At 49.4% G+C, this 15,653-nt stretch overlaps 1 protein-coding gene across 1 annotated transcript in view; it reads left to right on the top strand.

Moving 5' to 3' along the window:
- The window catches only part of LOC138372276 (cell adhesion molecule Dscam1-like), a 183,155-nt gene that overhangs the window by 43,611 nt on the left and 123,891 nt on the right, over window positions 1-15,653 (top strand). The window contains exon 4 of the mRNA XM_069337554.1: window positions 15,183-15,322. Within this exon, the coding sequence (XP_069193655.1) occupies window positions 15,183-15,322 (140 nt within the window). The remainder of the gene's footprint in view (window positions 1-15,182; window positions 15,323-15,653) is intronic.

Below are 15,653 nucleotides of genomic sequence, written 5' to 3'. Positions count from 1 at the left end.
AGCTGCCGGGTGTTGCCATGACAGTTGCCGGGGTGTTGCCATGACAGCTGCCGGGGTGTTGCCATGACAGTTGCCGGGGTGTTGCCATGACAGCTGCCGGGGTGTTGCCATGACAGCTGCCGGGGTGTTGCCATGACAGTTGCCGGGGTGTTGCCATGACAGCTGCCGGGGTGTTGCCATGACAGTTGCCGGGGTGTTGCCATGACAGTTGCCGGGGTGTTGCCATGACAGTTGCCGGGGTGTTGCCATGACAGTTGCCGGGGTGTTGCCATGACAGTTGCCGGGGTGTTGCCATGACAGCTGCCGGGGTGTTGCCATGACAGTTGCCGGGGTGTTGCCATGACAGTTGCCGGGATGTTGCCATGACAGCTGCCGGGATGTTGCCATGACAGTTGCCGGGGTGTTGCCATGACAGTTGCCGGGGTGTTGCCATGACAGCTGCCGGGGTGTTGCCATGACAGTTGCCGGGGTGTTGCCATGATGGCTGCCTTCTTCAGATAATGAGAATTCATTCCTCTCAGTTTTTCCGGATTAATTGAGCTCTTAAGAAAACAAAATTATACATAGCAGAGTAAAGGATGGGCCGCCCCTCAGGTCTCAGCCTTGCTCAGGATGGGCCGCCCCTCAGGTCCCAGCCTGGCTCAGGATGGGCCGCCCCTCAGGTCCCAGCCTTGCTCAGGATGGGCCGCCCCTCAGGTCTCAGCCTTGCTCAGGATGGGCCGCCCCTCAGGTCCCAGCCTGGCTCAGGATGGGCCGCCCCTCAGGTCCCAGCCTGGCTCAGGATGGGCCGCCCCTCACGTCCCAGCCTGGCTCAGGATGGGCCGCCCCTCAGGTCCCAGCCTGGCTCAGGATGGACCGCCCCTCAGGTCCCAGCCTTGCTCAGGATGGGCCGCCCCTCAGGTCTCAGCCTGGCTCAGGATGGGCCGCCCCTCAGGTCCCAGCCTGGCTCAGGATGGGCCGCCCCTCAGGTCCCAGCCTGGCTCAGGATGGGCCGCCCCTCAGGTCCCAGCCTGGCTCAGGATGGGCCGCCCCTTAGGTCCCAGCCTTGCTCAGGATGGGCCGCCCCTCAGGTCCCAGCCTGGCTCAGGATGGGCCGCCCCTCAGGTCCCAGCCTTGCTCAGGATGGGCCGCCCCTTAGGTCCCAGCCTAGCTCAGGATGGGCCGCCCCTCAGGTCCCGGCCTGGCTCAGGATGGGCCGCCCCTCAGGTCCCGGCCTGGCTCAGGATGGGCCGCCCCTCAGGTCCTAGCTTGGCTCAGGATGGGCCGCCCCTCAGGTCGCGGCCTGGTTCAGGATGGGCCGCCCCTCAGGTACCAGCCTGGCTCAGGATGGGCCGCCCCTCAGGTCCCAGCCTGACTCAGGATGGGCCACCCCGCAGGTCCCAGCAACTCCAAAAAGGACCCGAGAAAATAACCTCATTGTCTCAACTTTTGCTCCGACAAGGACTGCATCCAATAGCGAGAACCACTTATTGATTGTTGCAAACTTCCTTCAGAGTGGTTGCAACTTTTGGAAAAGATCGCAGACGAATATTTACATTTCTTTTTCGTAGAAAGGTATAAAGAAACTTGGCCAAGCGACCGGATTCGCTCCAGTGAATTCATATTTGGTTATGAAGGAACTCTGGAAGGAGGCAAAACTGCCTTCCGCGCTTCTATGCATTCCAGTCCTTCGTCTGTGTGTTTCCAGTCCTTCGTCTGTGTGTTTCCAGTCCTTCGTCTGTGTGTTTCCAGTCCTTCGTCTGTGTGTTTCCAGTCTTTCGTCTGTGTGTTTCCAGTCCTTCGTCTGAGTGTTTCCAGTCTTTCGTCTGTGTGTTTCCAGTCCTTCGTCTGTGTGTTTCCAGTCCTTCGTCTGTGTGTTTCCAGTCCTTCGTCTGTGTGTTTCCAGTCTTTCGTCTGTGTGTTTCCAGTCCTTCGTCTGTGTGTTTCCAGTCTTTCGTCTGTATGTTTCCAGTCTTTCGTCTGTGTGTTTCCAGTCTTTCATCTGTGTGTTTCCAGTCATTCTCCAAGGACTTAATTAATGCAAGCATTAATTTGAGTGTTAACTTTGCTGTTACTTAATAAGTCAGTTACTTGTACATTTCAAAATCTAAGTCTCCAAAGTTAATGTTCCAGTCTCTCAGGTCTGACGCTAAGAGATGGGTTTTGTTGATCATGTCAACATTTTCAAATACAGAGAAGTAAATATAATTTGGTTGTAGTAGACGGATATATATAACCGGTTATATATCTGCTTGCTTCAGCCAAATGTGTGTGTGTGTGTGTGTGTGTGTGTGTGTGTGTGTGTGTGTGTGTGTGTGTGTGTGTGTGTGTGTGTGTGTGTGTGTGTGTGAATTTTCCTCTTTATATACACATATACATAGTATTTCCAGGTTGTATTTGCATCGTATATAAATATACACTAATAACATCATTGCTTTTTGATTTGAGAAAAATAATAATGTTTTACACATTGTTTTTCTGGAGTACGTTTTCATGTTATTTTATGAGTGTATGTTATGCTCTCCAGCTATTGGCTGGCGCCCTCTCCCGGTTGAGACTGACCAATCAGCGGGCATGTACATGTAAACAAACGCTTGACTAGGAGTAAACACAGGTGGAGGGGAGGCTTAGGGACTCATGCGCGCGCACGCAGACCACCGCAGAATGGTTCTTCCGTTCATTATTAAACGGTTAATGTTTTGTTGGTGCTGTGAACGCTCTCGTAGCAGTGACAGCTGCAGCGTTCCCGCTCCCCCGTCGCAGCAGTCCTCTGCCCCTGCCACCACTGTAGGCAGTCCACCTCCCTTCCCCAACACAACCACACCACCACTACCACCAACACCACTATCTCCCAACACAAACACACCTCCAACACAAGCACCAACACCACCACTGTCTGCTCCAACACAAGCACCACCACCAACACCTCCACACCACCAACACAACAACAAGAGACGAGCATTATGTGACAACACTGAAACACCACCAAAGACAGCAACCGAGGTCTTGCCTAAATAAAGCAATGAAGAAAAAGGAAGGTAGGGAGAAGGAAGACCAAGAAAGGAAGGAAGGAATGCCTAGTGAAAGCCAGAGGCGGCGCCCTGGGCCTGTTTACTGTTATGACGTCATAACTTGGGCTGTTAAGGCCTTAAGTTGGCCATGATGGCGCCGTTGCCAGCCTGCCAAGTTGGAAATTTCCGATTTTGTTCCTCTTACTGCCTACGCCAGCCCTGCCCTCCCTCTCAGTGAGGCATAGTGGGACGCACTCCCTGCTGGCAGCTGCCGTCTCCTGCTGGTGGCTGCCGTCTCCTGCTGCTGGCTGCCGTCTCCTGCTGGTGGCTGCCGTCTCCTGCTGCTGGCTGCCGTCTCCTGCTGCTGGCTGCCATCTCCTGCTGCTGGCTGCCGTCTCCTGCTGCTGGCTGCCGTCTCCTGCTGCTGGCTACCGCCGCTTCCTTCCAATTATCTCAGCTAACATCCTGAAGGACAATTTTCATATTGGTTTAAAACGTAAATGACGCGTTGTAAGAACTCCTTCGTGTTATTTCCCCCGGCGTCCTGTGACTAGCTGAGGCCACTCTTGTGGCGAGCTGATGTCATCTGGGTCCTCTCTCTCATGTGGCGAGCTGATGTCATCTGGGTCCTCTCTCTTGTGGCGAGCTGATGTCATCTGGGTCCTCTCTCTCATGTGGCGAGCTGATGTCATCTGGGTCCTCTCTCTCTTGTGGTGCGCTGAGGTCCTCTGGGTCCTCTCTCTCTTGTGGTGCGCTGAGGTCCTCTCTCTCTTGTGGTGCGCTGAGGTCCTCTGGGTCCTCTCTCTCTTGTGGCGAGCTGAGGTCCTCTGGGTCCTCTCTCTCTCTTTTGGCGCGCTGAGGTCCTCTGGGTCCTCTCTTGTGGCGCGCTGAGGTCATCTGGGTCCTCTCTCTTGTGGCGCGCTGAGGTCCTCTGGGTCCTCTCTTGTGGCGCGCTGAGGTCATCTGGGTCCTCTCTCTTGTGGCGCGCTGAGGTCCTCTGGGTCCTCTCTCTCTCTTTTGGCGCGCTGAGGTCCTCTGGGTCCTCTCTTGTGGCGCGCTGAGGTCATCTGGGTCCTCTCTCTTGTGGCGCGCTGAGGTCCTCTGGGTCCTCTCTCTTGTGGCGCGCTGAGGTTCTCTGGGTCCTCTCTCTCTCTTTTGGCGCGCTGAGGTCCTCTGGGCCCTCTCTCTTGTGGCGCGCTGAGGTCATCTGGGTCCTCTCTTGTGGCGAGCTGAGGTCCTCTGGGTCCTCTCTCTTGTGGCGCGCTGAGGTCATCTGGGTCCTCACTTGTGGCGAGCTGAGGTCCTCTGGGTCCTCTCTCTTGTAGCGCGCTGAGGTCCTCTGGGTCCTCACTTGTGGCGAGCTGAGGTCCTCTGGGTCCTCTCTCTTGTGGCGCGCTGAGGTCCTCTGGGTCCTCTCTCTCTCTTTTGGCGCGCTGAGGTCCTCTGGGTCCTCTCTCTCTTGTGGCGCGCTGAGGTCCTCTGGGTCCTCTCTTGTGGCGCGCTGAGGTCATCTGGGTCCTCTCTTGTGGCGCGCTGAGGTCCTCTGAGTCCTCTCTCTTGTAATAATAAATTTCTGGGCTGAGAATTTTGAGTTTAAAGAAAATAAATGAAATGTTCTTGGTGATGAGGCTTTGAGAGCGCCGAGAGCTCACTACCCACCATCACGTGAGCTCTTCCTGAATGGTTTGTAAACACGGAAACGCCTCCCAGTGCTCCCGAGAATATTTGTAAATGTGTGTGTGTGTGTGTGTGTGTGTGTGTGTGTGTGTGTGTGTGTGTGTGTGTGTGTGTGTGTGTGTGTGTGTGTGTGTGTGTGTGTACTCACCTAATTGTGCTTGCGGGGGTTGAGCTTTGGCTCTTTGGTCCTGCCTCTCAACTGTCAATCAACTGGTGTACAGATTCCTGAGCCTGCTGGGCTCTATCATATCTACATTTGAAACTGTGTATGGAGTCAGCCTCCACCACATCACTTCCTAGTGCATTCCATTTATTAACTACTCTGACACTGAAAAATTTCTTTCTAACGTCTCTGTGGCTCATCTGGGTACTAAGTTTCCACCTGTGTCCCCTTGTTCGTGTCCCACCCGTGCTGAAGAGTTTGTCTTTGTCCACCCTGTCAATTCCCCTGGGAATTTTGTAGGTGGTTATCATGTCTCCCCTTACTCTTCTGTTTTCCAGGGATGTGAGGTTCAGCTCCTTTAGCCTTTCCTCGTAGCTCAATCCTGTGTGTGTGTGTGTGTGTGTGTGTGTGTGTGTGTGTGTGTGTGTGTGTGTGTGTGTGTGTGGTTTGGTTAAGACAGTTACGGGAGGGCAGGCAAGGAACAGAACCGGTTGGCTGTGTCTCATTATTTCCAAAATTGTTTTGTTTCTGTGATTTTTTTTTGTACAATGTACGAAAATCTTCGGCATTTTGCACACACACACACACACACACACACACACACACACACACACACACACACACACACACACACACACACACACACACACTCTCACACACACACACACACACACACACACACACACACACACACACACACACACACACACACACACACACAGTACGGGCCAGGTTTTAACACCTTATAAATAGTGACTGACTCATCCATAGCACAACTTTGATGAGTACACAGAGGAGACCCACGGCCACACTGTCTGCTTGTTAGGACCTGAGACTCTCAGGGCTCACAATAGTTACCTCTTTGACACCTGTGCATCAACAACTGTGCAGCAGTAACTGTGCATCAACAACTGTGCAGCAGTAACTGTGCATCAACAACTCCCTACAACAACAACTGAGCATCAACAACTCCCTACAACAACAACTGAGCATCAACAACTCCCTACAACAACAACTGAGCATCAACAACTCCCTACAACAACAACTGAGCATCAACAACTCACTACAACAACAACTGAGCATCAACAACTCCCTACAACAACAACTGAGCATCAACAACTCCCTACAACAACAACTGAGCATCAACAACTCCCTACAACAACAACTGAGCATCAACAACTCCCTACAACAACAACTGAGCATCAACAACTCCCTACAACAACAACTGAGCATCAACAACTCCCTACAACAACAACTGAGCATCAACAACTCCCTACAACAACAACTGAGCATCAACAACTCCCTACAACAACAACTGAGCATCAACAACTCCCTACAACAACAACTGAGCATCAACAACTCCCTACAACAACAACTGAGCATCAACAACTACATAATTCCTTCAGTGGTTTAGGATTTTTCCACGCCAAATATTTCGAGTATTTTATCAAGTAATATTTGACTTTCCCCAGGCCAGGAATGTGGGGTTGTGGTAATGCTGACTGTCACGGCCTGGACGACTGCAGGAAAAATCCATTTGATAAACGTCAACACGTTTTTAGGGTCAACATTGTTTGTGTGGGTTGAGAGAAAGGTCGGGGGGGGGGGGGGGGGGGGGGAGGGAGTCAGTGAGGTATTTTGTAGCACGGAAGTGAAATATATAAATATACCAGGGGGTTCAAGAACCGCCCTGGGAACATCAGGGGGGTTCAAGAACCGCCCTGGGGACACCAGGGTGGCCTCAAGAACCATCCTGGAGACACCAGGGGGCTCATGAACCATCCTGGAGACACCAGGAGGCTCATGAACCATCCTGGAGACACCAGGAGGCTCATGAACCGTCCTGGAGACACCAGGAGGCTCATGAACCATCCTGGAGACACCAGGAGGCTCAAGAACCATCCTGGAGACACCAGGAGACTCATGAACCGTCCTGGAGACACCAGGAGGCTCATGAACCGTCCTGGGGACACCAGGGGGCTCATGAACCATCCTGGGGACACCAGGGGGCTCATGAACCGTCCTGGAGACACCAGGAGGCTCATGAACCATCCTGGGGACACCAGGGGGCTCAAGAACCATCCTGGGGACACCAGGGGGCTCATGAACCGTCCTGGAGACACCAGGGGGCTCATGAACCATCCTGGAGACACCAGGGAGCTCAAGAACCATCCTGGGAACACCAGGGAGCTCAAGAACCATCCTGGGGACACCAGGGAGCTCAAGAACCATCCTGGGAACACCAGGGAACTCAAGAACCATCCTGGGAACACCAGGGAGCTCAACAACCATCCTGGGGACACCAGGGAGCTCAACAACCATCCTGGAGACACCAGGGAGCTCACGAACCATCCTGGGGACACCAGGGAGCTCAGCAACCATCCTGGAAGGAAAACGAAGGCGTTGGGATCATTTAAATTCCCCGGATCTCTTCGGAAATGAAGTCGATCAGCACTCCCAGCTTCTCCTGAACTGATACCTGGCCCCTCCCCCCCCCCCTCTCTCTCTCTCTCTCTCTCTCTCTCTCTCTCTCTCTCTCTCTCTCTCTCTCTCTCTCTCTCTCTCTCTCTCTGTCTCTCTCTCTCTCTCGTGGTCGCCTGGTACTCTTCATGCCATACTCAAGCACAAGACGCCACCATAAAATATACCAAGTTAGCAATACCTTCATAGTTCCAAATTTGGAAGATCCATTTGTAATTTTTATTTTGTTATTTTCAGTTTGCTCTTCATTAATATATCTAATGTGGATCACTTTACATTCTTCAGCATTCAACATCACCTGCCATTTGTCAAGCTAATTAGCTTGAGTGTTGAGGTCAACTTGCGCTCACTATCACTTTAATAGTGATGCAACTTTGATGCCTAGCTTGGTGGCATCAGCAAATGTCTGTACTGTTCTACATATATATATATATTATATATATATATATATATATATATATATATATATATATATATATATATATATATATATATATATATATATATATATATATATATATATATATATATATATATATATATATATGTTGTACCTAGTAGCCAGAACGCAGTACTCGGCCTACTATGCAAAGCCTGATTTGCCTAATAAGGCAAGTTTTCCTGAATTAATATATTTTTCAATTTCAACACCCCCTCCCCCTCAACCACCACCTCATTTTCAACACCCCCCCCCCTCCCCCACCACCAACACCTCACCTTCAACACCCCCACCACCAACACCTCACTATCAACACCCCCCACCACCAACACCTCACTTTCAACACCCCCCCCCCACACCAACACCTCACTATCAACACCTGCCTCACTCACCTTCGCCTCCGTGTCGCCATAAATAATGCCGTGTGGGCCCGAGGCGCGGGGTGGTGATTCACACACATATAGCTTCGTCAATTAGGAAGGCATTAGGGCTTCCGTAATTAATCAATGGCCGCTTAATTGCACCCTTTTGCTCTTTAACGGCTGCTAATTGGAACTAATTCCGTACTAATTCACACCCGATTTGTCGAAATGAATTTTTGTTTTGGAATTCTGAATGTTTCATTTTTACACACCGTATGAACGCATTTTCCTACACGATGCCAGGTACACCTACACAGTGCCAGGTACACCTACACTGTGCCAGGTACACCTACACAGTGCCAGGTACACCTACACACTGCCAGGTACACCTACACAGTGCCAGGTACACCTACACAGTGCCAGGTACACCTACACGGTGCCAGGTACACCTACACAGTGCCAGGTACACCTACACAGTGCCAGGTACACCTACACAGTGCCAGGTAGACCTACACAGTGCCAGGTACACCTACACAGTGCCAGGTACACGTACACAGTGCCAGGTACACCTACACTGTGCCAGGTACACGTACACAGTGCCAGGTACACCTACACGGTGCCAGGTACACCTACACAGTGACAGGTACACCTACACGGTGCCAGGTACACCTACACAGTGCCAGTTACACCTACACAGTGCCAGGTACACCTAAACGGTGCCAGGTACACCTACACAGTGCCAGGTACACCTACACTGTGCCAGGTACACCTACACAGTGCCAGGTACACCTACACACTGCCAGGTACACCTACACAGTGCCAGGTACACCTACACAGTGCCAGGTACACCTACACAGTGCCAGATACACCTACACAGTGCCAGGTACACCTACACAGTGCCAGGTACACCTACACAGTGCCAAGTACACCTACACAGTGCCAGGTACACCTACACAGTGCCAGGTACACCTACACGGTGCCAGGTACACCTACACGGTGCCAGGTACACCTACACGGTGCCAGGTACACCTACACAGTGCCAGGTACACCTACACAGTGCCAGGTACACCTACACAGTGCCAGGTACACCTACACGGTGCCAGGTACACCTACACAGTGCCAGGTACACCTACACAGTGCTCACACTCGCCTCACAGGTGTCAGTGCTCCCCATGCAGGGGATTTTCTTTTGACGAACTTGGTGAACGAAACATCCTCAGTAACTGCCTCGCCTCTGTATGGCTGCTCGATTCTGCACTGTATAGCCCCTATTGTTACTGCTGTATTGTGTAGCCCCTATTGTTACTGATGTAATGTGTAGCCCTTGTTGTTACTAATATAATGTGTAGCCCCTGTTGTTACTAATATAATGTGTAGCCCCTGTTGTTACTAATATAATGTGTAGCCCCTGTTGTTACTGATGTAATGTGTAGCCCCTGTTGTTACTGATGTAATGTGTAGCCCCTGTTGTTACTAATATAATGTGTAGCCCCTGTTGTTACTAATATAATGTGTAGCCCCTGTTGTTACTAATATAATGTGTAGCCCCTGTTACTAATATAATGTGTAGCCCCTGTTGTTACTAATATAATGTGTAGCCCCTGTTGTTACTAATATAATGTGTAGCCCCTGTTGTTACTAATATAATGTGTAGCCCCTGTTGTTACTGATGTAATGTGTAGCCCCTGTTGTTACTGATGTAATGTGTAGCCCCTGTTGTTACTAATATAATGTGTAGCCCCTGTTGTTACTAATATAATGTGTAGCCCCTGTTGTTACTAATATAATGTGTAGCCCCTGTTGTTACTAATATAATGTGTAGCCCCTGTTACTAATATAATGTGTAGCCCCTGTTGTTACTAATATAATGTGTAGCCCCTGTTGTTACTAATATAATGTGTAGCCCCTGTTGTTACTAATATAATGTGTAGCCCCTGTTGTTACTAATATAATGTGTAGCCCCTGTTGTTACTAATATAATCATGAACAGCCCCTTATTGTGACTAACAATATCATACGGGTATACGATACCTTTAATGATAATTGTACAAAAAACTTGAACAGCTAAAACCACCAAAGTGCAATTTAAATGACATCAAAATCCAATTTTTTAGCTGAGAGCTTCTACAATCAGCAATTATTCCACACCAGTTACCATAACCTTTAGGGGGAATAGGTGTGGCACAGTGTGTATAGTGTGGCACAGTGTGTGTGGGGGTTGAGCTCTGGCTCTTTGGTCCCGCCTCTCAACAGTCAATTAACTGGTGTACAGATTCCTGAGCCTATTGAGCTCTATCATATCTACACTTGAAACTGTGTATGGAGTCAGCCTCCACCACATCACTTCCTAATGCATTCCATTTGTCAACCACTCTGACACTGAAAAAGTTCTTTCTAATATATATGGCTCAATTGGGTACTCAGTTTCCACCTGTGTCCCCTAGTGCGTGTGCCCCTTGTGTAAAATGGCATGTCCTTATCTACCCTTTCAATTCCTTTGAGAATCTTGTATGTGGTGATCATGTCCCCCCTAACTCTTCTGTCTTCCACCGACGTGAGGTTTAACTCCCGTAAACATTATGTGACACAGTCAGTGTGTGGCACAGTGTGTATGTGGGGTATATGTGCGATATTTCCAATAATTTGAAAACTGCAGGGGGGTTTGGGCAAAATGTGACCCACCGCCGCTTTCAGTAATTGGCATATTTTCAGTATAAAAAGTCGGAATTTCAAACTGCGAATACGTGCAGAGAGCCTGATTTTGGCCCCAAAATGTGGCTCTGGCGTCGAATTTGGGATGTTTGGGATATTTTGAAAACTGCAGGGGGGGGGGGGTGATCATGGGTGTAGTGGTCAATGGTCACTCATGGGTGTAGTGGTCAATGGTCACTCATGGGTGTAGTGGGTCAATGGTCACTCATGGGTGTAGTGGTCAATGGTCACTCATGGGTGTAGTGGTCAATGGTCACTTATGGGTGTAGTGGGTCAATGGTCACTCATGGGTGTAGTGGTCAATGGTCACTCATGGGTGTAGTGGGTCAATGGTCACTCATGGGTGTAGTGGGTCAATGGTCACTCATGGGTGTAGTGGTCAATGGTCACTTATGGGTGTAGTGGGTCAATGGTCACTCATGGGTATAGTGGTCAATGGTCACTCATGGGTGTAGTGGTCAATGGTCACTCATGGGTGTAGTGGGTCAATGGTCACTCATGGGTGTAGTGGGTCAATGGTCACTCATGGGTGTAGTGGTCAATGGTCACTCATGGGTGTAGTGGGTCAATGGTCACTCATGGGTGTAGTGGTCAATGGTCACTCATGGGTGTAGTGGGTCAATGGTCACTCATGGGTGTAGTGGGTCAATGGTCACTCATGGGTGTAGTGGTCAATGGTCACTCATGGGTGTAGTGGGTCAATGGTCACTTATGGGTGTAGTGGTCAATGGTCACTCATGGGTGTAGTGGGTCAATGGATACATATTTATATACTGGAAAGTGAAAATATTTAACAGAGACAATATTGAATTAACCAAATAAACTTATGATATTTATCATAATAAACTGATGTTAGAATGCAAATTGCCAGCAGTAATAGTTTAATTAATAGTGACTAATAAAGCTTTTTGTAACTAAATATTGTTGCCGTCCTGAATCACAGTTAACAAGACAATATGAAAGTTAATTAAAAGATTTACGGTCAATATTTTCTTTAGAAATTGTTATTTGTGTTTCTATGTATTTTAACTGTGTTCCAGCTGTGGCAGTATGCTGCAATGCTGCGTTCAGGGCTAGAACACGGCATCACAGGTGCTGCAGTGCTGCGTTCAGGGCTAGAACACGGCATCACAGGTGCTGCAATGCTGCGTTCAGAGCCTGAACACGGCATCACAGGTGCTGCAATGCTGCGTTCAGAGCCAGAACACGGCATCACAGGTGCTGCAATGCTGCGTTCAGAGCCAGAACACGGCATCACAGGTGCTGCAATGCTGCGTTCAGAGCCAGAACACGGCATCACAGGTGCTGCAATGCTGCGTTCAGAGCCAGAACACGGCATCACAGGTGCTGCAATGCTGCGTTCAGAGCCAGAACACGGCATCACAGGTGCTGCAATGCTGCGTTCAGAGCCAGAACACGGCATCACAGGTGCTGCAATGCTGCGTTCAGAGCCAGAACACGGCATCACAGTTGCTGCAATGCTGCGTTCAGGGCTAGAACACGGCATCACAGTTGCTGCAATGCTGCGTTCTGGGCTAGAACACGGCATCACAGTGCTGCAATGCTGCGTTCAGGGCCAGAACACGGCATCACAGGTGCTGCAATGCTGCGTTCAGGGCCAGAACACGGCATCACAGTGCTGCAATGCTGCGTTCAGAGCCAGAACACGGCATCACAGGTGCTGCAATGCTGCGTTCAGAGCCAGAACACGGCATCACAGGTGCTGCAATGCTGCGTTCAGAGCCAGAACACGGCATCACAGGTGCTGCAATGCTGCGTTCAGAGCCAGAACACGGCATCACAGGTGCTGCAATGCTGCGTTCAGAGCCACTGGTGCCCTGCGGTGGGACTAAGAGAAGGAGAGGTGCAGTAAACCTGAGCTTGTGGAGTGATCCCATGAGCCATGTCAGTAAGATAAGCGCACTGCTCTTTGCTCTCTTGCGTCAGAGAGCAGGAAGATATCAGAATATCTTCAGCCAGACACGATGCGTTATCTGACCCTTCGCGGCGTCTGCTGGCCGAGCACCACCATGAAGTTTTCAGATATAATCAAGTGTATTCCGATATTTGCGTGAGGATTTTTATATATACGTTTTGGAAATATGATGGTTGATTTACTTAACACTTTACCTGTGATTATAGACGGGGGATTACTGGATTGTTTCATGGTCAGTTAGACAGACATATGAGTGAGTTTGGGTGGATATACATAGGAGGTGCATCCTGTGAGTCAATGTGTCTCATGCAATTTCACTCTTTCTTATCTTCGTATGTATAGAGTGATTGTTTAGATATGCTTAGCTTACTAGTCTGTCTCCACCACATCACTTCCTAGTGCATGTTTGTGTGTGTGTGTGTGTGTGTGTGTGTGTGTGTGTGTGTGTGTGTGTGTGTGTGTGTGTTTCTACTCACCTATTTGTGCTTACCTATTTGTGCTTGCAGGATCGAGCATTGACTCTTGGATCCTGCCTTTCCAGCTATCGGTTGTTTACAGCAATGACTCCTGTCCCATTTCCCTATCATACCTAATTTTAAAAGTATGAATAGTATTTGCTTCCACAACCTGTTCCCCAAGTGCATTCCATTTTTCCACTACTCTCACGCTAAAAGAAAACTTCCTAACATCTCTGTGACTCATCTGAGTTTCCAGTTTCCACCCATGTCCCCTCGTTCTGTTATTATTACGTGTGAACATTTCATCTATTTCCACTTTGTCAATTCCCCTGAGTATTTTATATGTCCCTATCATATCTCCTCTCTCCCTTCTTTTCTCTATTGTTGTAAGGTTCAGTTCCTTCAGACGCTCTTCATATCCCATCCCTCGTAACTCTGGGACAAGCCTCGTCGCAAACCTCTGAACGTTCTCCAGTTTCCTTATGTGTTTCTTCAGGTGGGGGCTCCATGATGGCGCGGCATACTCTAAGACGGGTTTCACGTAGGCAGTGTAAAGCGCCCTAAAAGCCTCCTCATTTAGGTTTCTGAATGAAGTTCTAATTTTCGGCAGTGTAGAGTACGCTGCTGTCGTTATCCTATTTATATGTGCCTCAGGAGTTAGATTAGGTGTCACATCCACTCCCAGGTCTCTTTCTCGAATCGTTACAGGTAGGCTGTTTCCAGTAGGCAGTGTGTGTGTGTGTGTGTGTGTGTGTGTGTGTGTGTGTGTGTGTGTGTGTGTGTGTGTGTGTGTGTGTGTGTGTGTGAGGAGAGGGAACTACAATCCAGTGTCGATTTCATCATATATGATAGATATCTTTATTTGTATTCATCAGGGTATTAATGGAATGGAATATGCAGCCCGGTATTGTATCAGTCCGCCATTAATCTAGATAACACGATTTTCAATTAATTTCGTTTATTGCATTGGTGTATTGCATGTTGCGCTGCGAACTGGCGCCCGTATTGACCAAGTTTTGTGAGAGTGTCATTATTTTATGTTTATTGTGTTGACCATCCCTCCGTGGCCATCACACTCAACACATGAGTGTGTTGACCCTCCCTGACCATCACACTCAACACATGAGAGTGTTGACCCTCCCTGACCATCACACTCAACACATGAGTGTGTTGACCCTCCCTGACCATCACACTCAACACATGAGTGTTGACCCTCCCTGACCAACACACTCAACACATGAGTGTTGACCCTCCCTGACCAACACACTCAACACATGAGTGTTGACCCTCCCTGACCAACACACTCAACACATGAGTGTTGACCCTCCCTGACCATCACACTCAACACATGAGTGTTGACCCTCCCTGACCATCACACTCAACACATGAGTGTTGACCCTCCGTGGCCATCACACTCAACACACCTGCTACAACAGACTTGTAAAAGAGTTGTTGTTGTATTATCAAGCCATAAAAGCATCGTGTTAGCACATATGTAACTCATTTCCAATTTTGAACTCACTCGATTCATTTGCCATTCAATTTGTTTTGACAGAATGGGTAGGGGTTAAGGGGGAGGGTAGGGATAAGGGGGAGGGGTGGGGGCAAGGGAGAGAAGGATAGACGTGAAGGGGAGTGGGAGGGGGGGGAGGAGAGGGTGAGGGCATATGAGAGAGGACGCGTGTTGGACATATTAAATTTTAGTACATATTGTCCTGTCTGTCAGTCAGAAGAAGCTATCCTTGTCCACCTGATCTATTCCCCTCAGTATTTTGTAAGTTGTGATCATATCTCTGTTTCTTCTATCCTCTAGGGGATGTTAGAGCCAGTCCCACTAGCCTATGTTCGTAGCTTACCCTTCTTAGCTCTGGCACTCTTTTTCAGTGTGAGTAATTGTGTAAGCCAAATACCCATATTAATCCTGGTGTATATTTGAGTGTAGGTGTTGTCCCTTCCGTCTACAGGTACGTGTACGGGTCGGGGAGGACGTTGTACGTCCAGGAGGTGACGCAGACGGACGCCCACGCCTCCTTCATGTGTCGCATGAGGCATCGCGCCGCCCACACGCCCATCACCAGCCCGCCCACCTCTCTCACCGTGCTAGGTGAGGCCTCACAGTCTTCCAGCTTGTGCTCTAGTGGAACACCTGGTTGTCCTCTGCTGTGGTTCTGGTCTTGATGGTTCCCCTGATCCTCTACACTACTGAGAATACTCATTATACTTCCTCTCACCTCTCCCATCTTTCTAAGTTTCTTCCCTCTCATATCTCCCATCTTTCTAAGTTTCTTCCCTCTCACCTCTCCCCTCTTTCTAAGTTTCTTCCCTCTCATATCTCCCATCTTTCTAAGTTTCTTCCCTCTCACCTCTCCCATCTTTCTAAGTTTCTTCCCTCTCATATCTCCCATCTTTCTAAGTTTCTTCCCTCTCATATCTCC

This window comes from Procambarus clarkii, chromosome 38 (assembly GCF_040958095.1).
Source record: "Procambarus clarkii isolate CNS0578487 chromosome 38, FALCON_Pclarkii_2.0, whole genome shotgun sequence".
NCBI lineage: Eukaryota > Metazoa > Arthropoda > Malacostraca > Decapoda > Cambaridae > Procambarus > Procambarus clarkii.
This window is presented reverse-complemented; position numbering and strand designations above follow the sequence as displayed.